The sequence below is a fragment of the Anas acuta genome, chromosome 7, assembly GCF_963932015.1.
Source record: "Anas acuta chromosome 7, bAnaAcu1.1, whole genome shotgun sequence".
NCBI classification, from domain to species: domain Eukaryota; kingdom Metazoa; phylum Chordata; class Aves; order Anseriformes; family Anatidae; genus Anas; species Anas acuta.
Window position 1 is genome coordinate 29,852,971 of NC_088985.1, and position 26,032 is coordinate 29,879,002.

At 50.1% G+C, this 26,032-nt stretch overlaps 1 protein-coding gene across 1 annotated transcript in view; it reads right to left on the minus strand.

Annotated features, from left to right (window-relative positions):
- Positions 1-25,412, minus strand: part of AFAP1L2 (actin filament associated protein 1 like 2) — a 64,037-nt gene extending 38,625 nt beyond the window's left edge. The window contains exon 1 of the mRNA XM_068688664.1: positions 25,190-25,412. Coding sequence (XP_068544765.1) covers positions 25,190-25,205 — 16 coding nt within the window. The 5' untranslated portion in view covers positions 25,206-25,412. The remainder of the gene's footprint in view (positions 1-25,189) is intronic.
- Between the last annotated feature and the right edge of the window lie 620 nt (positions 25,413-26,032).

The following is a 26,032-nucleotide window of genomic DNA, read 5'->3' on the forward strand; positions in this document are numbered from 1 at the left end:
ATTAACAGCTGTCTTGCTTTCATCGTTTCCAAACAAGAGAGGGGTTCTGCAAATCCCTCAGAGATAAGACGTTTCTTAGAGGACTGGATCTGTATGTGGCACAGTTTATCATCCCTCATCGTAGTTCAGAGGGCGGTGTTTTTTTGAAGCAAAGGCTTCAAAGGCATCTGGGGTCCGCGAGCACTGATGTTTGCTTTGGCGGTGAGCAGCCTGCCAGGTCAGGAGTGCTGCTCCAGCTGGAGAGGCGTGATGCTAGCCAGAGATGAAACCGAATGCAAAACTAGGTGGTTTCCAGTCACAAACAACCATTGCTAAATTTCTGCTGCTTTGATATATGTGCTATGCCACGAGCGGTTTTGAATGGGGGATTCAAATGAACACAAGCTTACGACAGCAAAAACTCGGCTGAAACCTGTCTCGCTCGTAATGTTCCCCTCTGCAAGCTCCACGGTCATCCCCTTCCACCAGGCCTTAACACTTCTGGAAGAGCAAGAGCCAAAGGCAGCCAGCTGCAGTGAGACCCAAAGCCAAAGGATTTGCAGTTCTGCAGTGAAGCCAAAGCTGGTGTTACATCAGGGCCATTTCTGCCCCTCACCTATTTCCCACCTGAAGGCTTTAATGCCCATTTTCTCTAAACTTTTACCCTACTGTAGAGCCTCTTTTCCTCAATGGCTCATATCCAGAGAGTGACAGATGATTAAAACAAATCTACAGCCCTCAGAGGGTGCAGGGCTCAGGTTGTCTTGCTGGGTGCAGGTGAGATGAGGTGAGCCGGGCCAGGGGAACAAGCCCCAGCAGTGCTGCACAGAGATGGTCCCTTGGGACCGCCCCGCTCCCAGCTGGATGTCGCCGTGGTTAAGTCCCTGGGGTTGCTTATCTGTCAAGAGTGCTAAAAATAAATAAATATATATATATTCTGGAGGTTTGGCACGCTTAACCAGGCTTCCAGAAACCCTCTGAGGAAGCTCACAGGATGTCATAACGCAAAGTATTTACTGAAAATTGTCTCAGCATTCAAATGTTCCTGGTGGACTTAGTTCAAACTGTGTTGGATCCCATCTGCTTCAGACTTGTGGATCTAACCATAATTTCATAGGAAGGGAAGTTGTCACTTCTCCCCACAGGTCTCATAGGGCCCCCATTTCACAAGCTCCTGGCAATTGTGAGGGAAACAGAGCAATCTTTGTGCAAACGCAGCCGCTGCTGAAAGAGGACTCATTGCACGAAGGTACACACTGGGGAGGCCACGTTTCAGGAGGTTCTGGCAGACTGGCAAAAGGCTTCTTGCTGTGAAAGCACAAGTACCACTTCAAAAGCTGCTCTGGTTGGTATCAGTGGCACCAGACACAAGCAGCCACCCGAGTATTTGGGCCATGAACCAAAGGTAACTGGGCAAGAAGACAGCTTCAGACCAACACCTCAAAGGTGTTCAGAGAAATCTGATGGCTTCATTTCCCAGCAATGGGCTGCAGCCTGAATAGGTGACATCTAATCCCACTGCCCTCACTGGACTGCATATCACGTATCATGGCTAATGCAATGGTAACACCAGGTGCCACATCAAACCCAATAATCACTGCCATTCACAGGATTTTAAATATAGAGTATGCAATAATCTTGTTATTGCTGTACAGTCACCGCAGATATCTACCTGAGCCATACCTTCTTTTGTAAAAGATCCACACAGCCCCCACCGAAGCTTACCAATAAAGTTTTACTTTAAGCACAGAGAAGAAGGATGACCTCTTAAACACAAACTTCAGTTTTTTGCAGGAGCGAACAAACAGTGTAGATATTTCCCAATTCGTGTCACGGAGATCCAGATGTTCAGCTCTGGGGATCCCAAAATACCACAAAAAAAAAAGCTCAAGATGAAACTGAAACGAAGTGCAAGCTATGTTTCATTGAAACGGGAAACCACAAACCATTCCACTTTCAATGGGAAGACTAAGCACTGGGATTTTGTTTATTTCTAGGAAAAAGAAAGACTGAATCCACCACCTTTCAATAGCCGGTGACTCCACCAGGCTGATAGGGCTCTCCTCTGGGACAGGAGAGACCTAGGACCAAAACTGAGGTCAGGCTGGGGAGAACTGCAGGCAAGTCCTGTGCACCCCAAACACCAGTTCCTCTGGAGCAGCTGGCTCCCATTTTATCCCATGTAAGTTGTTCCCCTCCATATGTATGTCTGCACACATGTATGTATATATGATACTACTGTTCCTTGGCTAGGAGCCTGACACAGGGTGATTTGCAAGGCTCAGGCCCAGGGACGTGGGTTTCCCAGGTAGTGCCGTTATCACGGAGGCTGTTTATGACCAGAAATTCCAGCCAGGACCTCAGGAGCTTTCACAAAAAAAATAACTTTGGTATATCTTTAGTGAGAAAAAATAAAATTAAACACAAACAAACGAAACAGCAAACTCCTAACAGATCAGCATTTTCTGGGAAAAAAAAAAATAAATGGAAAAGAAACCAGCCAAAAAAGCCTTCCACTCACTTGAAGTGTAAGAACAGCCCTTATAATTCCTGGTTAACTGCGCTGACAGACTGTGCTTATGGTTCTCCTGTGTTAGTCCATGAATTTACTGGAACTTTTGAGCAAACCTGGCCCACTATTTTCCTACTACAGAAGGAAAAACCCCACTATGTCTGAATTTGCCCACTTTCCTTCCCTTCTCCCGCTGCCAACAACAGCTCCACCAAGCACATGGTCCATGGTGAGACCCAGCAGTTTCTGAGAAGGGTTTGCCCCGTGCTGACATTTATCAGGAAACAGTTGTCAAGTCCTCAGACACCTTCCAGTGCTGCCCACGACCTACATGGTGTGCTCCAGCCTCCGTGCCCTGCAGCTCAGCTCGGTACGAGCAGCTCCCAGTCCAACCGGTGAAAGATAGACCAGGACCTGGCCTTGTTGCAGGGAGAGAGCCACAAGACCAAAAACCAGCGTTGGAAAGCAAACAGCTCCAAAACCAAGAGTCATAAAGCAACCCTAAACTTCTGTTTGAAAATATTTAGACAGGATGTCTTGCTGAGCTGACACATCTGGCTTCCAGAAGCGCTCCGGGTCAGAGCTACGCTGAAAAAACACTTTTCACGATGCCCTCAAAAAGGGCAGTGGGAGCCTGGGACACTGCTGCAGCCACCCAGCAATGCTCCAGGAGCTGAAGAGGAGCTGAAGCAGCCCATGCTGCTGTCCCACCCAGCACAGCTTTTACACTTGGAGGTCACCTGCAAAGTCCTCTGGCCCTGTACCACTTACAAGAGACGGATGATCAGCAGGCACCTTCACAAAACACCGCATTGTTGCAACCGGCTTGCTCGTGGCCCCAAAACCAGCACAAAAATACTCTTTTCTTTTCACTCACTACATTATGTGTGGCCAGAGAGCACCAACCAGGAAAAAATAAAAACGAAAAATTGGCTGATAGCCCTCCCTGCATGCTTCCCACACAGACAGGCACCCCTTCCCCGATACGGGTCGCTAAGCCAGGATGCATTTTGTCTGCTGCTTACCTAATAAAAAATAGATCATAGATTGTGGCGAGTTTCCAGGTCCTCCTTACTGTCCAAGCAGCATCAACAAAGGCGAGAAGGCAAATGCAGAGCGTACCCGGGGGACCTGGAAACACCCAGATGCTCCCGAAATAGTCGCTGCTCGGAACGTCGCAGCTGGAGCACGCCTGGGACCCGCTTCCCTGCACGGCAGAGGCTCCCGGCGGCGGGTCAGGAGGTGCATTCCTCCACTAAAAATACTGTGAGAAAGAACGGCGGGGCGGCAGGCCCAGCTCAGCCCCTCGGAGGAGCCGCCGGAGCTGTTCGGGCCTCCTACCAGGCGGCCTTTGGGTTGGAAGAGCCCTCAGGGAAAAGGGCTGCTGCTCTTGTCCCCCGAAAGCTGCTCGGTCTGGTTTTGGCTGTGTGTAGAAGGGAAATACATAGCAGTGCGGACTTGAGAGCGTTAGAAGTAAAAGGCCTGAAATCAGCACAAAACCCGATAGCAATCAGCCCATCTCCATAGGAACAGGTTTAGTGTTGTGGCAGCCAGAGGACCGGGTCCTGTAGGCTTGTGTCCTCTTGGTAACCCTGGGAAATCATCAGCTCTTAATCACGGATCTGGGGGAATATTGCACATCAGTGTTTGCACTGCCACGTTACGTCTTGGCTCTGCCTAAGGCTTCCCTTGGCTCCCAAGGTGCTGGAAGACAAACATGTATTTTCTTTTCATTTCAAGATAGCTGAAAGCCACAGGCTGAGCAACAACGAGAACTGTATGTGATTAGGAATAAACGAATAAAACAGCCTTGAACAAACAAACAGAAATCCCCTGGCCTCAAATCCCAGACCAAAACCCCGGGGGTCCAGAAGGTTGCAGCAACAGGGGAGACCTCTGGGCCCGCGTGCCCACGGTGACAGCCGGTGCTCCATGGCGAAGCAGCTCCACTGCAGCACCAGCAGCACCAGCACACCTTCCTAACAGCCAGCAGGGCCTTCTGGCCACTCAGCAGAGAAAAACCCCCTCAAGGGGTCTTGGCATGGTGTAAAACACCGCTGAGGTAGCAGCTGATGGAGTTGTTCTCCCACCCCGGAGCGTGCTGCCGTGCTAGGGACAGCCTCAGGCTTCCCAGATTTTTCCTGCAAGGCCACACCGCCCAACACCGGCTGTGTACAACCCTCCCAAGGCCCAGCAGCCCACGGCAGAGGCGCTTTGCTTCCCCTGTGAGTGCACAGACCGATTGTGCCCAGCCACAAGGCACGGTGCAGATGTCCTGCTTGGAGGTTTGGGTCATATCCAGCTATCAAGGCCCTTTCTGAAAGGCAGGCTCACACCACTGGTCACACTCACAGCATGTGGAGGAGCCCTTTCCTTTATTCACTGCCCATTTCCTGCCCATTTGTTTCAGCAGCAAACTCCCTATTCTCCCAGCGTGGGTGGGATATACCGAAAGGAAGGGAGCAATCCCTCCCCTCCCGCGGCACAGCAGCCACAGGGACCACAGCCCCTTGCAGGAAGGAGGAAGCTTGCACGCAGCCCTTCTGCAGAAAAGCAGCTTTTCCAGGGAAAGCCTGGAAAGAGATAAGAGGCTGGGCACGCAGCTCCCACCACAAATCAATGCAGGAGTGCAGGGGGAGCTGCCTGCCCTGGGGAAATGGCATCCCCAGGCAGCACGGGGACCAGCTGCCAGAGCTGCCAGAGGAAGGGGACACCCAAAATACTCCCTGCTTTGGCTTCATTTTCCAGGAGGATAGGGGCTGGGAGGAAGTGTGGGGAGGCTTCCCACTGCTGCCCAGCTCCTGAGCAGCCCCGGCTCCCTCTCACACACCCATGCACGAGCTCCACCAAAGCTACCTGGCTGCAGGCTGCGGCTGGAGCAGGGAGATTGCAGCCTCTTATCTTGGCTGCTCCTGTGAGCTGCACAAATCTTCAAAGACCCTCCCTGTGCAAGCCTTTTTGCATGCTTCCATCTCTGCCTTGAGCTCACACACGAGGTTTTGCAAGGAAAACACAAATTTACCCTGGCAGTTTGATGCCTCGTCAGTGGTTTCCTTGAACCGACTCCTTTTGATCACCTCACAGCTCAAACTCGGAGGTCTGGGTCCACAACCAAGCCCGAGGACAGGAAAGGAGGTGGGGGAACCCACCACCACCTCTGGCCAAGATCTCCTGGGTTTCTCCTCCCAGCCTCCGTGGCGCTCCAGCCCGTTGTCTGTGCTGTCAGCGCACACAGTGCCAGATGACTCAGCCTGCAGCTTCCCCTCAGGATTTCACGCCGAGATACGGGCAGCAGCGGTGCAGGGGAAGGTGGAGGGAGCGGTTTTGCACCATGTCAAAACAATGTCATTTGTTTTGCTGGGTGGATGCCCGCCCCCTGCCAGGAATGCTCCTGCTGGTGACGCAAAGCAAAGCCGGGAGCCACCGCGAGCCAAGCACCTTGCAAGGTGCATCCTTCCCACAGCCCCACCAGGCACACAGCACCCTGCCCGGACAAATCCTCCTGCTGCTTTCTGCCAGCACAGCTGTGGGTGTCAAAGACACTGACTCAATATGCTGTAATTTAAAACAAACTTCATCCCTTCAACTGAAAAAAAAAAAAAAAAAAGGAAAGAAAAGAAAAAAAGACTCTGTTATCCTGAAGACTTACTCCCTTTCCCTCTCCTCCTCCAAAAGCAGAGTTTACTGGGCCATTGGCAAAGAACTGCTTTGCTGGAGGGATGGAAACCTTGACAGTGGTCACATTTAAGGAGTAACAGATGTGCATTTCCACTAGAAATCCCTTCTGCCCAGATGAACTCCAGGACGTGTAGGAGACCTGGCGTGCCAGATCCTCTGATGAGGAACGTCCCAGTGACACTTCCAAACCTCTAAAAATAGAGGGCAGCCAGAGAGGATCAAATGGTGAACACCATGCTTGGCTGGGTTGGAGAGCATCCCGGCCCAGGGCTTTGCCCACCCTGACCACAGCTGGCCAGGGGTGGGAGCTCACCTTCAGCTCACAGCAAAGGAAGGGCAGCTTGGGAGTGCATGGGAAGCAACTGACCTGCCAGGAGAGACTTCATGCTGAACCTAAATAAGCAAAACAGAGAGCCTCTTCCCTCCAGTCAAGCAGAACTGCTGATGAAACCACCTTTGTGCGTGACACATTTAGTGGTGCTTCGAGGAAACCAGCGGCAATAAATCCATTTGAACAGAAAAGCCTCTTTTCTAGCCCTGAAGGTACACTCCCAACGTTGGAGATTCTTGTCTGTAGAACAGCTTAAGGGCCACAAGTTCACAGGTACCTGAGCCTGCCAAAAGTAGATCCAGCGTGATGGGACAGACGTTCACTCAGGCAGCTGTGGAACACAGACCCTGCTCAAGGAAGCTAAAGCTCTCTTGACCAAGACAGATTGCGCCTCTGTGGAAAAGCATTGCCTCTTGTCCTTTCCCTACATACCACTAAGAAATGTCTGTCTCTGCCTCCTTTACCCCCCATCAGGTGTTTATACACAGTGACAAGACCCCCTGAGCCATCTCTTCCCCAGACCGAACAGTCACAGCTCTCTCAGCCTCTCCTCCTGTGCCAGATGCTCCAATCCCTCTATCATCTTCTTGGTCCTTGGCTGAGCCAGCTCCAGCACACGGTCCTCTGAGGAGGAGTACCATGGTCCTCCATCAGGACCTGTGAATGTTTCCTTACAAAGCTGCCTCCCAGCAGGTCAGCCCACCACCAGTACTGGTGCAGTTATTCCTCTCCAAGGCAGGACCTTGCTATTCTTTACTGAACTTCAGAAACCTTTGGCTCATTTCTCCAGCCTGCTGGAGTCCCTCCAAACATCACCAAAACCATCTGGTGTATTGAACACTTCTCAAGTTTTGTTATCTGCAAAACAACTGAGGATGCTCCCCATCAGCTAGGTTTTAATGAAGATGTTGAATAGTGTTAGTGCCAGTATCAACCCCTGGGCACACCTCTAGCAATGGCCCCCAGCTAGACTTTGTGCCACGAAGCACGGCAGTTCAGACAGTTTCATCTCACCTCCCCGCCTACTCCTGTGATGATGCTATGGGAGACTGTGTCAAAAGCCTTAGTAAAGTCAAGATAAACAACATCCACTGCTCTGCCCTCAGCCACCCAGCCAGTCCTCTTATCAGCGTTTTACACACATCAAGTCTGTAAGATGATAGTGTGTAAAAAATAAAGCAAACATTTTCCCAAGCTGTCTACTCATCAAAAGCTAAGCATAAGTAGTAAGGTGTGGGTTGTTTGTGTTTTTTTTTTTTTTTAAAAAAAAAAAAAGCTTGTTTAGAGAGAATAACATTGCGTATCCATGGGTTGTGTTTGTTTTAGGATTTAAACATGGAGATAAGAATACTCATATATCACCAGACAGAATCCAGCTCCCTCACCTGTATTTCTACATGCTGCTTCAGACCAAGCTACAGATGCAGCAGTTTGATATTCTGTGGGCTCATTTTGATCAGCATTCACCTGCATTCAGTTTACAATTGAAACATTGGCACCGTGTCAAGTTACATCACACCACTTTGGCAGCATCTGAATGCCTCCCACTACTGCATCACACGTTTTCTCTTGGCCTTTTTTTTTTCATAGGGTTAGAAGAACATCTTGTTCTGAAATCTTGTATAGTGTATACAAAACAAATAAATAAATAAAAATCATACACATAGATTGAAGCTGCTTTGTAAAAGTCTTGGGTCAGATCCAAAGCAGCTCTGGTCTTTTGCAGCCTGAACTTTATTCCAACAGAACAATTTGCTCCACATTAATGAAATCTTGATTTGAACTTCACCATCAACAGACAGGATGCTACGAGGAGACTGGCCTATTCCAAAAGTCTGCTAGCCCAGAGGGAGGAAGTCTGCCTGGAGATCCATTGCAGAAGCCACACACAAGCAGCTCCTGGCCACAAGTACAAGCAGCTTTGGCCAGACAGAATGCAGAGAACTCTCATGAAATGGTTAAGCACAGCTCACGTAGCCCTCGACTATTCCCTGCAGGCAAGGATCCTCCCCACACACCCTGAAGGCAGCTGCTTTGTGATATGAGTATCATGGATTTATTCCAGACTCAGCATCTGGGTCATGCTGTCCCAAAGCTCATGCTTGTCAAGGTGCACGTGTATGGATGGGGAGAGGGATGGCACCAGCTGAAAACTCCACACAGAAGCATGGGCTACTGAGCCATTACACCCCCAAAACTGCAGCTCCAGGAGGAGAGGTGATGCTTCTCTCCATGGCTATTAATCTGAAGAATCCCAGAAATGCTCCAGGTGGAAGAGACCTCAGGCATCCCTAGTCCAGTGGCATGCTCAGAGCAGCATTAACTCCTAATTCACACCAGGTCACTTTGGGCTCTTTCCAGTGATTGGGTCTTGAAAACTTTGAAGGATGGAGACCGCACAACCTCTCTGTGCAGCCTTGTCCACAGCTTAACTCTCTTCAACCTCAGAAAGATTTTTCTCATATCACGTCCGAACCTTCCCTCTTCTGTTTGTCCTGGGCCCACATTTGGGCCGGAGGACGCAGTCCTTGTGGCCAAGCGTCACCATTGCATTCTAAGCCAGAAAATATCCAGTTTTACATTCAGGAAGATGGAGGCAAACATTTCTTTTTTACTTTTTAGCTGTCAAAATATTTATTTTACACCAGTCAAACAAAATACTCCATTTAAACTTTTCTCTGCTTTGTGGGAGGGGTGGGAGTTGAGAAAAGCAAATCATAATAATTTAATCAGGGTTTAAAAACAGACAGACAAACGAGACTACGTCGACAGAAGTTGTATCTGCTGCAGCAAAGTCTTTTTGACACAAGTCTTCCTTTCCTTGTTTAAAATTCAGTCTGTTAGGACTTGAGCCCGTTTTCCTTGAAGTCAATCAGAGACTTTCCTCAACATAGAGAGAATTTCATCCTCAGATTGAAGCAAAACAAATTATGGATACAAGCACTCAAGAATCCAATTTAAGAACTGGGTTTTTAAGTTGAATATAATATTTCAAACAGACATGAATAGCACGAGGGCCTTGGAGGGCTTGGACAGCTCCAGCCAACAGGCCGAGCCTAAGAGGCGCTGTGGAAACAGGGACAGTAAATTCCCCAAAATGAGTTTATTTGTTGGCAAAGACAGAGCAATTCCATTCTGATTTATTTCTACTTTGAAAGAGACATTCAGCAGCTTCCCAGCATTAAGACATTTTCACACTCGAGTCCAAAAGGGGCTTAGAGCTACTTATGCCCAGTTACTGTACATTTCCACAACAGCGTGGAGCCTTGGCAGGCTACTCAACCAGCTGGTGAGCCTCAAATCCACCAGAATGTGAGGAATAAAATATTTTTCCTCCCAAATTTCTGAGCAGCTGTTTCTCAGGAAAGACATTGGCCAACTTTCAACAAATCTGCTGGGCAGGAAGTAGATGCAATTACTTTAACATTGCTCCTAAAGCCAAGGGTGTCTTCACCTCTCTAGCACCATTTTCAGAGCGATTATTTCATAGCACAGAAAATGTTTAAGTTAAGCTGAAGAGGCTTAACAAGAAAAGCAGAAGTAACCTTTAAGGTACTGGATAAAGCTGTTTGCTCTCTTTTTGTCACACCCCTCTCCATATCCTTTCCTAGCAGTTAGGGAAGCATCAAGGTTATTTCCATGACCAGAAAGCTTTCCAAATGAGGAACCCATGAAGCTAATGAGCCCCAGGCTCCCCTTCCTTTTCTCTGCTGTTGGCTACTGTTTCAGTTCTGCCCTGCACTTGCAGTGGTATTCATCACACCCTTCACTGAACCACATCAAGCCAGTGAGACTAACGTGTGGAAACAACAAAATGGTGGGGATGAGGGAGTTTTCCTTCCCTTCCTCCCCCATTTTTTCCCTAGGTTGCCCCGGGGAATTGGCTCCGAGGGTGGGCTGACAAGGTGAGCAGTAGAAGTGCCCAGCCAGCAGCAAGAGCTGAGGGCACATGTGGTAGCTCCCCTTTCCATGGGGCGTGAGGTGTTCAGCAGCTCGGGTCCTCTCCTGTGCTGACACCCTCAGAGACCTCCCGCTCACTTCGCACACTCCCTTCAGGCTCTCACTGAATTGGAAACAGTCAAAGGTCAGCCTATCCCATCCCCTTTTCTCTCATTAGTCTCTCCCCACCCCTGGCATCTCTGTTAATTGGAAGCCACCCACACGTTCGCTTCACATGACAGCTCCATCCACTAACATTTAACAGCTGACATTTTTCCCCTCATTTTGTTGAATCAAAGGCAGGTTTTCTTATTATGCAGTAACCACTCCAGGATTTCAAACCTATTTCATGCAGGGAAGAGCCTCTTGTGAAACCTGTTGCTTCTCCTTTTAGTTAATACGTGGCTGATGGTCATCCCCAAAATGCATCTTCAGTAGGTCAGTGCAGTGCCCTGGTCACTGTCACAGTGTCCAAGGTATCTAGAACACGAACTTCTCACTAAACCATTATATGCTTTTTTTTTTTTTTTTTTATTATTATTATCCATCTTCACAAATCAGAAAAAAACAACACACCCCATAAACCTCAAGAACCCTTCTGGCTCTCAAATTAGCAGTAAGGAAGCTTGGCTGGATCTTGATAACCAGCCTTGCTCAAGGTGGCCAAAGAGACACTGCCCTAAGCTGTGCTGAACCCAAGCAGTTCTTCCAGGATGACCTTTCAGTAATGTTAACTAGAGTGTGCTCAACCTTAACAGACTGCTCTGGTGTTTCCTACACAGCTGCCCAGGTAAGGATTGATTATTTTCAGGGACAAGCTATGAGTTTGCTGCTGCTATCAAGCTCCACCACAAAAAAAAGACCAAGCTGCCTCCGAGGCACACATCCTTCTGGGACATCCCGTGCAGCTGCAGGGGCTTTTCATCCCTCCTGCACCACAGGGTCCATCTCACAGAACCAGCATTATGCCATAAGAAGGCTAGGAGGTCTTTGGGCACTTCTGCAGCATGATGATCTTGAAGGTCTTTTCCAGCCTCGCTGATTCTGTGGTCACTGTAATGCTGCTGGAGTCTCCGTGCCCTGGGCACATGGGCACCCATCCCGCCTGGTGCCAGGTATAGCCCCTTCCAGTCCTCAGCTGGAAGTTTGGGATGGATATTCCTACCTGGGCAGGGACTTGCAAGGCTGCTGGGCCACCACAGCCCTACCTGGAGGGATGATCCAGAAGTTGGTTGCACAAAAGGTTCAGACAGATGGAAAGCAAGGGAAAAGCTTTGCCCTGAACAACCAGTACAAGGTAGACATTCACCACTGACTCCTGCTGTTTGCCATCTTCTACAGATCTTTTAGGCTCAGACCCCAAATCAGCTTCAGGTTAGTAAAAATGCTATTTATTTCTGTTGGGTTTGGCTCAGGCCCCTCCTAGGTAAAAAAATAAAACACGGTTAATGGAAATGCAGCGTGCATGGAGCTTCCACTCCTATTAGCAGGTCTGTCCGAGAGGACACAATTTTCCATCCATGCATTAAGCCAGTCCAATACTGACATCAGCTCATTTCCATTGATCCTGATTACATAATAGTGACTTAATTCTCCATAGAATTGAATTTTCCATATGTTTGGATATTTTTCAGTTGCTACATGATTTCCTTGTTCCCTGCTGTATTTATTATCCCTTTGTCCTGCCACCTAAAAATTACAATCTTCACTGCAAGCAGAAATTGCTACAGGCTTATTTTGATTTTCTGATACAATGTTTATCCTATCAATTTCCTTCCATCTAAAAGACACGCCAGCAACTACACTGCAGCACTGGGCACACCTATAGCTTTGAGGACTGTCACCAATTCTGGGCAGAAGTTATGACCTACATTAAGAGTAGTTAATAACAGTTACAGCATCCAAGCTTTCAGGTACATTTACAGCTATTTATAATTCATAAACATCAGTTTTATGAGATCTGGAAGTTGTCAAAAAAAACCACACCCAACAACTGATTGCAAAAGTTATTGTTTTAAAGCTGGAGATGAATATTCACACTGTGTATTTCCACCCACAGGACTGTTCCAGCCAAGGGTTAAAAGCCTGCTCCTGTGGGATAAAACTCAGCAACATCTCCAGTTAGGCCTTTAGGCTGTTTCGTGGAGGACTGAAATCCGTGCTTCTAATCTCTTTGCTAACATACATACCACCAGTGCTATTCAAGAAAGCATTATTCCTTCAAAATTCACATGGTGTCACAGGGTAAAGTCTCTGATTTTCACAGTACTGCTTTATATTAAAGGCACACTCAAGACCAGAGTGAAACGAAGCATGGAAATATCAAAAATACCACCGATACCAGGGAGCACACCCATACTGCCATGCTACATACTGCTGGTCGCTTACTTGGGATTAGCCAGCACCGCTATGTGTTTTCAGTCCATTAGCTTCGCATTGGCCTATATGTCATGGTCATACAGTTCTCCCCCGGGCTGGAAACATCAGTGGCAGGAGAACTGCTACCAGAGAGAGTCCACTTCAAAAAAAAAAATAAATACATATGATCATCTGCTCCTCAAGCTGTCACAGAAGGAACCTCCCTTCTGTCTCTGCAGGACTTTGAAAATTGGGGTAGTTCCTGGAAATGGATGGGCAAAACAAACTGTGATAATGGTAATGTACAAAGGGAATCTGGAGGAGGAAGAGAAGGATTTGATGACATCTGGGAGCTCTCAGTCCGCTCTGCTGCAGGGTGGACAGCAGACACCTCCTCCTTCCCACCCAAGTGCCCAAGCCTCTGTTCCTTCCTTGAGGAAGGGATATGATCAACTCCCTCCAACCACGTTCTCTCCACTTTCCAGCTGCAAGCCTTGAGCTTCTGAATCGTCTCCCAGCACCACATCTGCACTCACACTTGTACCAGCTGCCAGCCACAGGATGATGCTGTGGGAGGCCAGCAGCTCGCTGCTTAGTATGGGCTGGCTGAGACACCCCTGGGTGCCAGGGCGGTTTGGGTTCAGTGTAGTGGGGCAGGTAGTGTGGGCCTCCTCACCTTCTCCAGCTCTCACATCACACCATTGGCTGTTCTTTGACATTAGTGAAAATGAGACTTTTTTTTTTTTTAATTTTTTGCCATGCCAAGAAAGGAAATTATGTGAGTGTTCCACTATATAGATCCAGTACTAATATTTCACATCACATCCCTAGGAGTAATGAGACCTCCCAGACCATGGAGCAATCCTGAAGAAATCTGAGGGAAAGCCACATCACTTGGAACATTCAGCATCTAAATGGGGAAAACACCAGAAGACACACGCTTTCTGGAACAAGGGGTAAAGCAAATGATTTAAGGACTCTTTTCCCTGTCTAATTTCATCTTCTCTATAGCTGTTTAGCTTGGGCTACCTAATCCAGCTACTATTCTATAACCAGCCCTGTTATCAGACATATACAGTGCAGACCAAGGAAATCCCTGCTGCCAGGCATCTGTGGAGAACCTGAACATCCCTGGCATCCTGAGGGAGCACACTTGACAGTGCATTGCTACCTGACAGAGCTACCCTCTGCCCAGCACACTGCTTCCACCCCCTTGCCCTCTGGTCTACAAGCAAGCAGAAAACTAGCCTGGCCAAAAGCTAGCTGGCAGCTGCTTGCTAGGAGAGCAAATGCAGAGGTGGTGCAGGCAAGGCAGGGGGATCGTAGGGCTGAGCTGTCCTCCTCAGCAGGAACAACCTGTTGGGTAGGAGGAGATTTCACAAGGCGACTGTGCCAAAGAAGTCTCCATCACCCAGTGCATGCAACCACCGAAACCACCAAGGAAGTGTTCTGGAGGCTCCCTCCACACACACACACACACACACACACACACTCACTCTCAGCCTGCAGGGGACAGCAGCACAGAACAAAACAGGCCAGTGGCTGGACGTTGAATAAAGCCGCACCAATGACAGCTTTCCCTTGCACCAGGGCTCGCCAGCAGCTTGCTGCCTGGAGCCAGATGTGTTTCACCACGTCCCCAGGATCCCAGCCACACAACCTGCTGACCCCGGCACCCAGCTCGGGCCACGTGTGTGTGCTGCGGCCTGCGCAGGGCCCCATCCCGGGCACAGCTGTGTTGTTGGGTCAGCTGCGGTGCCACGAAACACAGCTGCGCCGATCTGGGCCCGGACACCTGGCTCCAAATAAAAGCAGCTCGGTAGCAGGAATTGGCCATCCCTGCTCCACACAACTGGGGCTGACCCTGTGACCGAGCGGGGTCTGACCGCGTCGGCCTCCTCCAGCGAGCTGCAAGAGGTGGCAAAGGAGATACACCGGGTCAGGGCAAGGAGGCAGCAAACGCGGATTGTGGGGTCTGACTGAGGGCCAGGAGACCCAGATTTTAATCCCGGCCCCACCTCTGGCTTAAGCTATGGTGCAGGAAGTCTCTCCCCTTCCTGGTTTGTCCACGTTGCTCCCTGTTCCCATCTCCCTAGCAGTGATCTTCCCCCACCCCCAGCCCTTTCTGGCTTCAGGAAAACTCTTGGCAACCGACATCAGAAGTGTTTTTTTTTTTTTTGTTTCGGAAAAGCATCCACACTTCATTTCAGACATTATGGTTTTCATTTTCACATAATATACACTGTGACTGACGTGTCAAACCCGCCATAGCCTAAATCTTAGGGTTTTATTTCTGAATTCAGAATAAAGAAATGCTCCCTGCTACTGACTGAGTCATCTTTTCTAGATCAAAGCTGCTCCTGCTCAAATTGAAACAAAACAGTTTGGCATTTGACTCTTTCATCCAGAAGCCAGCTCTGTCTTTGCTAGGCAGCAGTTCCCTTTACATATTTAAAAGGGAATATTTTACTTCCTTCTTGCTGTACCATGGCAGAGCAGGCCTGCGTGTTTGGGAACAACAGAAACAAAAAGTGACTGTATTAACGAGAGAAAGAAATCTTACAGACAAGTGCTGAGAGAAAATTTGAAATTCCAGCCCAGAATGTGGGACTAGCAGAAGCTCTCAGGAGCTTCTCAGTTGAAGAGGCTTCAGCCCAAAGCCTCTAAGATGAAGTTGTCAAGCACCAACAGATCAGTGCTGTGCCGAAGGCTCCACAGCCCTCAGCACCAGGGTCCCCCAGCCCCAGCTGAGATCTCAGCAGAGGATTTGGCTGTGTTTGCATACCGCACGTCTCCAGTGTGTTCAAGCCTCCTCATCTTTCACGGTTCAAGTAATTATGTCTGCAGCAAGGGTGAGCCATGCCTGTGCTACGAGCACCCAGAAGCATCAGCATTTCTGTTGGGTGAACGAGCTGCCAGCTCTGCATTCCTTCTCCATCACACATTGGCTTTTGTTAACTTTAATGTTCGATTTCCTGATGTGACAAAGCATCTTTATCAGTTGCAGCAGAAATGTATCAATAAAAGTTGGTTAAACTTTCAGTAAACTTAATGTCCTAGATCCTATCTGATCCTTGTGGTCAGCCCATTGACTATGCTGGAGTGACACCAGGAATGAATTTGGCCTTTCCCACCTCCTCTAGATGTAGGCCAACAGACATTCATGTTTGTCAGGAAAAACAAGAACACATGCTGAAAACAGAGCATTTCCAACAAAAACTCCAGTCCAGCATGGGAACAAAAGCAAACTGAGAAGGTTTTGCAGCTAATCAGGAGCGTCAATGTGAGGTTGTCTGACCAGAGTTAAATTCTATAAAAATACCTTAAAGAGAGAAGTGGATTACCACGCAGACCAACTCATTTCTTCATGGGGACTAGCTGACTGATGTAAGAACATGCAATCTGGAGGTGGCACACAACAGTCCACGTTTTTTTTTTTTGTTTTTTTTTTTTACACACCTTGTAGTAACACTAGTTTCAAAGAAACGCTAAATGCCTACACTAACTGCATGGATGCTCCATTTTAGTGCACACGCAGCATGAACAGGACACCCTACACCTGGTCTTGAAGCCGTCTCCCAGAAGAGCTGTTCTCCGTGCTCAACACCTGGCCATGCTCCAGTTTACCCCTGTGGCTTTGAAACTCCTGTGGAGCTGGTAACCAACCACCACAAAAATCAGAGAATCACCACAGCTGAAATGAAAACACACAGCACCAAAGGGGGATGCCATTATTTAAGCCAAAGAATTGAAGGAAGGCTGACGTAGCTGGCCCAGTGAAACATGCAAGTTAAATCCCGTGCCATTTAATGCAGGGTTTTGGCCGGAAGCAATCATCTCCTGCAGTGCTGCCCCAAGACCTGGCTGCAGCTGAGCTCCCTTCCTGCAGCACTCGGGTCTCCTGCCCGGGCACTGCCCACAGCTTGCTGCACACAGTCGGAGCAGTACAGGAAAGCTGCCATTGCTCTTTCAGTTTAAGAGGCTCAGAGAGAGCTATCAGAATTACAAATAAACCACGCTGCTGTTGGGAATGCTGAGCCTCCCGGGTCTAGAAAGCATTTGCTTCTCTTCTCAGCCAGACACGGGAATTCAGGCTTTATAACGAACGAGTTTCAATTGCCATTTCGTTTCCCCCCAGCCCGCCAACTCCCACTTCAATTTCCAGAAATAGACCTCTTCTGCACTCAAAGAGAGCATCTGCTTGAGCAACCCGAGCTGAAAACTACGCTCACTGAAGCCATCTAGCACGAAGTGCTAACAGACACGGACCTGAAGAAACCGCATCCTCACCCAGGTCTGCTCTGCCTCACATATTGCTAGGTTGTACTGGCTCAGCATAAGCTGAGGTAGCCCATTTAAATCCATTTGATTGTTATTTTGGCATACGCAGGTGATTAAAGCAAGAGCCTGCTGTGCTGAAACTGGGACTAGCTGCCACAATGTAAGCGCTCAGATGACAGACTGCATTAACAGTGTCTCAATATCTAGATCAGGATCAGCGACAGAATTACGATTCAAAGTCCCAGAAATCAAGAGTGAAGCTTAGCATAATAAACACACTTCAAGGCTGATTTACAAGAATTGGGGAAGTTTCCTAGAACTAAACCCTGCAGTTCAACCACATTCAGATACAAGCTGAGCAACTCTTGCAAGCACAGATACATTAACAACACCCGATAGGTTATGGGGTCCCAATGCATAGCTCAGCTATGGGACAACCAGCACCAAACAAGCCAATAGTGCCTTTCAGCACCTGAAAGATAACCTAATTTCACAAAAGTGAGTCTTCTCCTCACCAGGGGAGTAACTCCAAAGCTGAAGCAGCAGAATTAAACTGTCATGGCACCAAGGCAAATGGGTAACATCACCAGCCAGCACTGCTCATTAGAGAGTTGAAAGACACTGTGCATGAGTACGTATCCCTTTAATAGGACTGGAAAAGATGGAACAAGGTTAAAGCAGAAGTGAGAACCTGTGCTTGCTTATATAAAATAATACTGTGCTTAACAGAAGAGTAAATCATTTACAAGCACTGCTTTGCTAAATGGTGTGGTAGCAGACTTCCATTTTGCATTGGTAAAAGGAAACACGGCCTTTTGTGTTTGTGTTAAGGTGAGTGCACGTCTACTGTGAGCCTCAGAGAATATCTGGGTTGTGCCTTTTCAGCATGCTCTTAGGCTGCTCCTCTTCCCACACAGCCCTTGCCCTGCAAGGGCACAGGTCTTTGTTAGCCGAGAAGCTACACCCATGCTTGGCACACAGAAGGGGGACTGTATTATTAACTGCTCAGTTAATAATGATTGGTTAGGTTGGACAGAACCCAGTAACATGTAATTAGGACTATTACAAGTCAGTCCTCACGTTTTCCTATAGCTTTCTCATGGGGTAGCCAAGGGAGACACTGCAAGATGAGGTGCAGGAGCTCGCAAGGGGTGGCTCTGCAGAGGCCCCCGGCTTTCAGAGGTATCGCTGCCATACGAGGCTGAGCATCACCAGCAACAGCAGTGGGCTCTGACTGCTGCACAGGGAACCAAGACAGATGTAGGGATCACAAGCACGAGGCTGAGGGAAAACTCCAAATTCTCCAAAGTCACACACACAGAGCTCACTGGTGACTGAGCACTGCTCTGGGATACTCATACAGAGAAGGGTGAGGGTGCTGAACTCCAAAAGCCCGCACAGCACTGATGACACTTGCAGCCCCAGGCACCAAGTGCTACATGCCCCAGATTAGGCAAACCACCCGCATGGCTTGAAAAGCTCAGGAGGAAGAGCACGTAGCCGCAGTGCTGCCCAGCAGACACAAGACCCCAGCAGCAGCAGACAGCTGAGCAGGAGCCAGCCCGCAGCCTGCTCTTCGTGGGTCTGAGGCCAGGGCAGGACAGCACGTGGCCCCCAGGAGCCGCAAGGTCTGCCTGGTCTATCTGTGTCACACCTTCACTTTGAGCCACCTCATGCAATTTCATCACATGTAGCTCATCGTCTTTTGTGTTCTACGCTTCTCCCCTCATCACCCACCACAAGAGGAAGGAATATAGATAGCCACAAGGTCATCAAACAAGTTATCAGCACTTCAGTCTCCTAACCCAGTTTCACAGGCACGGTCCTAGGCACAGCTCACAACAAGCAGACAGCTGCTACAATGCGCAGAAGACACTTTTTTTTTTTTCATTAAGAAAAACAAGCTGCTTTCTCCCACAAGCACATGAACACATCCTGAACTCCTAACAGGCACCAAAAGCTTGGCTGTGGTTAGATGCGGGGATGCTACCTCCCACCCCTCAGCCCAGCTAACTGCTGCAAGGTAAAGAGAGCTCTGCTGCTTTGTAGATGGAGCCCCATCGGTCTGAACAGTTCTCTTCTCATGCGAGAAGGCTTTATCATACCCCATCAGCTGCCAAGATCAGGCAATCCTATAGCAGATGTGGAACAGTACATTATAATCCCAGTTCTCTGCTGGATTCCATATACCCCAGGGCAATGGAGAAGTCTGAGAAGCATGACAATAAAACCAGCAGAAATTCCCAGTATTCAAGACTACCAGGCACATTTTTAGAGGCTGCAATAAAACGCAAAATATCCTTGAAGACACCAGAATCAAACAGAGGAGGCAGGACATGCTCCCCAGCCAAGTAGCAGGGATAAAGCTGCTGATGGGATGAGGGGACAGATGGCCTCCAGCTGTCACAAGCCGCTGCAGAAGCCTGGCCTCGCCACATATTGACTTTTGCAGCCCAAATTTCTGCATTTGCAATCCTTTACTGCTGCAGGTGGTGGCCACCTAACCGCTGTGATCACTTGCCCGCTACCAGCAGGCACCAAAGAGCATCTCTGCGTTAGCGCCGATTTCTGCTCATTCTCAGTGGGACCATCAGAATCTGGAGCCTTTGGCATGGGGACTGACCGGCCGCATGCACTGGCTTGTTCCACACAAATGACAAATTAATGGTGCTACTGGAAGCTGGTGGGGCTGCAGCTGGCCGGGTCACATTCCTCAGCAGAAGAAAGCTCCCCGTTTCAAACGTGCTTGTGGAGAGACACTCAGCTAAAGCCACTAGCGGCATTGCAAAACCCTTGTGCAACTCACGTTCTCTGTGAGCCAGCTCTTTCTTCCCAAGCCTTAATAGTTCTCGTGCTTTGCAGTGATAAATAACAATGATGTGATCTGCAGAGCGACTTTGGATCAGAGATTTGTTTGCAGATACCTTATCTCAGCTCACAGGAGCCTGTACACACACTTCCCCTCACCACCTGCCTCGGTGCAGACGCAAGCTCTGGGAAGGAGATGGCCTCATTGCAGCAGCCCGAGCCCTGCTCCCCACCGAGCTCAGTTCAAGAGGGAAGGGCTCAAGCCACAACTCGGGCATGAACTGCAGAAATCTCCTGGCTCAGGCCCACCTCACTGAAAGCACCACTGCCAAAGCGTTATGCAAACATCTTCAAAAGGCATCCAAGCTGCTTAGCAGCCCACCTCTACACTCCAAACTTCACACTGACTCCAAAAAAAAAAAACCTAGATCCATTAATTATTAGCGAGATAGGGAGTCTAAAGATATTTTCAAAAAGAAAGCCTCCCAAGTCACACAAGCAAGTGGAAAACCACGTGCATCATCCCCGTGCTGGGGGCGGCGACTGCTCCTGGTTATCTCAGGAGGAGACTCAAATTCCTACATGCACAAACACGAAGCCCACAGGCTGAACTGCCAGCCAGGGCTTGCGGGTCTCTCTTTCCCAGGCTCATTGTAAGCCTTGCACTACACTTTTATCCTAAGCGGATCCAAAGGAGGAAAAAAAAAAAAGACATCAGAAAAACCTTTATGCAAGACAGAGCACAGTTCACTGAAGGGGAGGAAATACTGGCTTTTATTAAATCACAAGTGGCAAGTATGTACATTATGTGGGAGTTTCAGGCTGATCCTATAATTCTGAGATATTTACTTCCAGACAGAGCTGTTTATAACTGAAGACAATGTTGCCATACACCAAACCATCCTCAGATGTGCTTTCTATGGAATTTTGCCCACGAAGAAAGCCAATAGGTCAGTGGGAATAGAGGGGAAAAAAGTACTTCAGTGAGCGCTGACCCTTGTGTTTGGAACTTCAGGCCAGACGAGCACAGTTCCCAGGCCTCTCCCCGCAGCACTCTGCCACACCACAGCCCCGCTGCCAGGGGACCCCAGGGCTGCAGCAAAACCAAAGCCCCTGCCTGCGGGAGCTGCCACGCACACGCCTCTGTCATGATGCCTCTCCCATGGCCGTCCCGAGCCAGCAGCCACAAGCTAGCCCATGCCAGGCGTTAGCCCTGGCATATTTCTCAGCCTCGGTGCCTTTCAGCCCTGGCTGCAGCCTCGTTGGGTCGCTGTAGGGCCGGTCGCTCACCCAACGCAGCCCCACTGAAGGGCGCCTGCAGGCTTCTGGCCAGCTTCAGCAGCTTGAGTTTGCTTCAGACTCCCCCCACACACACTCCATCTTCCTAAAGCTCTGCTCCCTGAAATCAACTCAATTTACTGGTCTCTACAAACATTTATAGGAACTTCAGCCCAGAAATGAGCCGTGCTGGCACCTGCACCTCCTAGGGGCAAGGCCACATCAGAGACGGGTCAGATCTGTGGTGACAGACTGTGGCAGTGACCACACCAGCCTGTCCTCCCCGCTGACCTGAGAGCAGAGAGGAGGTGACTCAACTTCCAAGGGGAAGTAAACACCACCGGGCAGGTCAGCGGACCGGCTCCGTGACTGCGGCACCCCAGTCAACACACTGGCTCTGGGCCTGTGCTTCAGCGAGGAACGCCTACGGCCCAGGTGCTGGTGCTCCACATCATCGTTAGTCACAGATGCACAGAGTTTTGTTTCTCCAAGGTGTCCCCTGCAGCCCTGGGCTCTCTGGTTGCTACTGCCTGAAGATACACTTGCCTGCCTCAGAGGACTTCTGCCTTTCTGGAGGGGACAGCAGGCTATTTGGAGGCTCATAGGAAGTTCCCAAGAGAACAACATAGGCACACCCTGTGCTGTGGGTTTTCAATGGAAACGATCAGTGAAAGCCCCCAAACACTGAACTCCTTCACAGGAAACTTCTGGTGCCCCTGCCAAGCACAGCACGCACACAGGTGGCTCCAGGAGCAGTGAAGGTGTGCAGGGGGACAAGAACTGCCCCATACACAAAAAGAAACAGCACACCACAAAAACAAGGCCTTGTGCCTTGCCAGGAATGCTCCAAAAGTAGGTGCCCAAAGTTGCAGTGCTGGTGAGCCCTGCCAGCTCCAGGAGCAGGATCCAGGCAGTTTTGTGAACGATGCCAGCAGGGCTCAGATACCATAGCAGCGTGACTGAGGGGGTGCTGCGTCCAGAAATGCAGCTGGGCTAGAAATATACTGGCATGGGTGACAGTGTGCAGGATGGCGTGGCTGGGTGGACAGGGTAGATGTATAATTGAGACAGGCTGTGGTTTCAGTCACAGAAAAAGGCTTCATCTCCTAAATCCGTGCTGAAAATGACTGCATCCCTGCCTTCTGCTCCCAGAGCCCATTTCCTTCTCCAAAACCCACCAGGGTCACTCTCACATAAGTGAGAGATAGCATATCTTACAGCATTACACAGGACATTAATTTCCATTTCAAAGGAGACTCAGCACAGCAGTTGAAAATTGTATTGGATTCGGTACAGCAGCACACTGCCCTGTTTTCTCCAGTTGCCAATTGCACCAAGGCAATTAGCTGAACACAACAGCTGTGATGGTGCTCAGCTGAGGATAAACCACATATGTTTATACAGAGCCTAGATCACGTTAATATGAATCAATCCAATTCTGATTCTGATTAACAAGGGTTTATGAAGGGCCTCAGAATGTCACCAGGACTCTTATTCTCCTCTCTGCTTTATGGTTCATCCCAAGCATATCTCCCTGCATTTGCAGGAACTTGTTAAAAAGAACATGTGCACTAGGTCCCAAGCAGGCCCACGCCCCATTCCCCTCCCAGTCGAAACACGCTAATAAGTGAGCGAACACCTCATCTTTCTACCGAGTCACCATTTTAATCCTCATCTACACTAAACGCTTTGCTTCTGGTAACAAGGCAACCTCAAGGAAGGAGCATGTCTTCTTAGAGGAGCACTGCAAGCACTCACAGTGCCCTGCAGAGCCCTGGCAGACCCTCAGATGAAGAGGAATACAAAGCTGGTGTCATTCCTCAACAGAGACAGTAACACAAGAGTGCCAAGCATCTTTCTTTGAAGGACTGGGCTGCAAGTCACACCGATTTCCATTACAGAGCTGTACCGCATTAAAAATACAATAATAACCTACCAAACCTCTCAAGGCTCATATCATTTGAGAAAATGCTCTTTGCTGCAGACTGGCAGAAAAAAAGAAAAAAAAAAACACAAAACACAAAACAAAACAAAAAAACTGCCACACACAGAGATCATCTTTCAGAGCCTTAGTAGCCTAACAAGTGTCAAGAGAGTTTCTTCTCATGCAGCTGGCCCTGCATCCCCATCTGCAGAGGCTGGGAAAGGAAACCCATTCCCAGGAGAGCTCCACAGCCCCTCCTTCACTCCCACCATGTGCATCCAAGCGCTTAAGCCCTTCCCACAGTGCAGGTGCCACCCTGCAGGCTGACACAGCACCCAAATCCTGCGGCTGCTCTGGAAGCAGGAGGGACAGACACCTCCTGTGTGTGCCAGGCTGGGGCCAGGACTAGAACGTGTCCCCACCTGCATTTAAAAGAAATAAGCAGTGCTGTTTGCTGCTGCTCACACCCTGTGCTTCTTAAGTAATAGGAGAGGCTTTAGAGTTAAATGCCTCCCCCTAACAGCAGTTTATTGCTTAAGTGTCCTTTGACTCCATCCATCATAGGTAGACTGTCCTGCAGGAACAGGCACTGCCCCTAATGCTCATCAGTAACTCCTCACTCAACTGCTTCCTTCACCTGCTCCACAGGGCTCCCAGCTCCTGCATGCTTTCCCCTTGGGACCACACAGCTCAGGATGCCTCCCTGCCCTCATCAGCACCCGCTGGTCCCACACCTGCCCGTTCATTACCCATAGCACAGAAGGCACTGGCGAGCTCTGCCATCAGTCACTCTTGCTATTCATTACACATGTGCAGAATGCATCCCCCTGCTCTGAGGGAGCAGTGTGCATATTTAAGAAGACAACATACAAAACATAGCTGAATCTTAATGAATCCACTGCTTTGCCATGAGAACTGAATGGCACTGTGCAGACCCTGCCAGAAAAAAAAAAAAAAGAGTAAAAAAAAAAAAAAAAGCTACACAATATTTGGCTTGTGATATGATCTTTAACACCACTTTAGCAGTGCATCACTACTGTGCTTATCGGGCCTCTAAAGCATCAATTGTAAGTAGGAAACGAATCAAAATGCAACAGGAGATACAGAACCAGCTGTGTCAGAACACTGCATTACTTGCACAGCAGAGTCAGAGAACAGAGTCCTGGCAAAAAGTAACTTCCCACAGCGTGATACCTTGGCGTATCAGGTGCCCACCACAGAAAGATTAGGGAACAAGGGTCAGGCAGAAACGTACTTTTTGAGCTCTATGCTCCTCTCTGAAGTGTTCAGGCAGCCCAAGGAGGGCAGTGGCTATGAGCAGAACCCCATTTCCTCCCAACAGGTAAAGCTGTACCACAGACTTGTTCGGCACAATGCAAGTGCTGGAATGACCTCCTCTGGGGGAGACTTTTACAAGCCAGCGGCACCAAAATCGCAGAGCACTCCAGGCGTGGGCACTTCACCAGCCTTCCTCCCTCCCTCCTCCTCCTCCTCCTTCTCCTCCGCTCCCCGGAGCGCTTTCCCGGCGCTTCCCGCAGCGCTGCGGGGCTCGGCCGAGCCGTTCCCAGCCGCTGTTGACCCCCGGGGACAGCGGGGAAGCCGGGACCCTGCCCTCCTTGCAGCCCGATTTGCATTCAGAAACCAGGACTCCGTCGTCGCGCCTGGGAGGGCAGGAAGTCTGCGCCGACGGGCAATTTAGGAAGAAAAAGCGGAGCAACCTTAGGCAAATCCAGGGGCTGCAGCAAGCGAGCCACGGCGCTGCTCCCTGACCCCGAGAGGGACCGGTCCTGCGTGGGGAGCCCCCACGGTCCCTGCGGTCCCTAGCCGGGGCAGGTGCCCGGGGAGCCGCAGCTCCGCGCCCCCCTCCCCGACCCCCTGCGGGACTCGCCCCGCTCCCATCCCCGCCCCACTCGCGGGGCTCGGCTCCCCGCGGAGCTGCCTGCAGCCCCCACACGCGGACACCCCCGAGACACCCCCACCTCCACCGCGGTTTCCCTACGCGTGAACGCAGCGACCCCCTTTATTTCCCCAAAGCCCTTCCACCCGCACCGAAGCAGGGGAACGCGGCGGGTCGCGGACACGCGTGGCGCCCCCCCCTCACCTCTGCATTTCTCCATGGGGGCTGCGGGACACGGAGCTGCCTCCGCTCCGCTCCGTTCCGCACCGCTCCCGTCCCTCCGCCGCCGGCTCCGGATCCCGGCCCGGGCCGCCCCCTCCCCGCCCCTCTCCGCCCCGCGGCCGGGGCTCCGCTGTGGGCACGGGCAGCCGGCAACCTGCGACCACCGAGGGCACCGGGAGCCGGGAAGGGCTCGAGGGGCACGGAGCTGCCCCGCCCCGCAGCGCCGCGCCCGGCTCGTCCCGGGGGATTTCCCCACCCGCGGGTTCCGGAGGAGCTTTGCTCGGCAAAGCGCCGCAGGCACGGCGAGAGGGAGCCGGCTCCGAGGGTGATGCGCTGTTTGCTAGGCTGCTGCAGGAATGTGATGCTTCTGTCAGTGATGGGGAAGTTAAAAAAAAGATGTGGAGATGTTGGAGATGCTCCAAAGGGGGCCACGAGGATGCTCAGAGGGCTTCTGTGGAGAGGCTGAGGGAGCTGGGGGTCTTCAGCCCGGAGAAGAGAAGGCTCCTGGTGCAACTTACAGCAGTCTTACAGTGCCTAAAAGGGGTTGCAGGAAAGCTGGGGAGGGAATCTTTGTTAGGGAGCATAGTGGTAGGACAGGGGGTAATGGCTTTAAACTAAAAGAGGATGCCACTGATGGAGGAGGGTGACAGCAAGGCCATGTTCTGAGGTTGGCTTTGTCCCTCAAGGGACTCACAGACTTTGGGGCTTGGGCCTTGCTTAGCACTTTAAGTGTGGGCAGGAAGACAGTGGTGTAGCCCGTGATGGAAACATACCTCTTCTTGCAGAGACCCGTTTCCACTGTGAGGCAGGTGGGTGGGCTCTCCA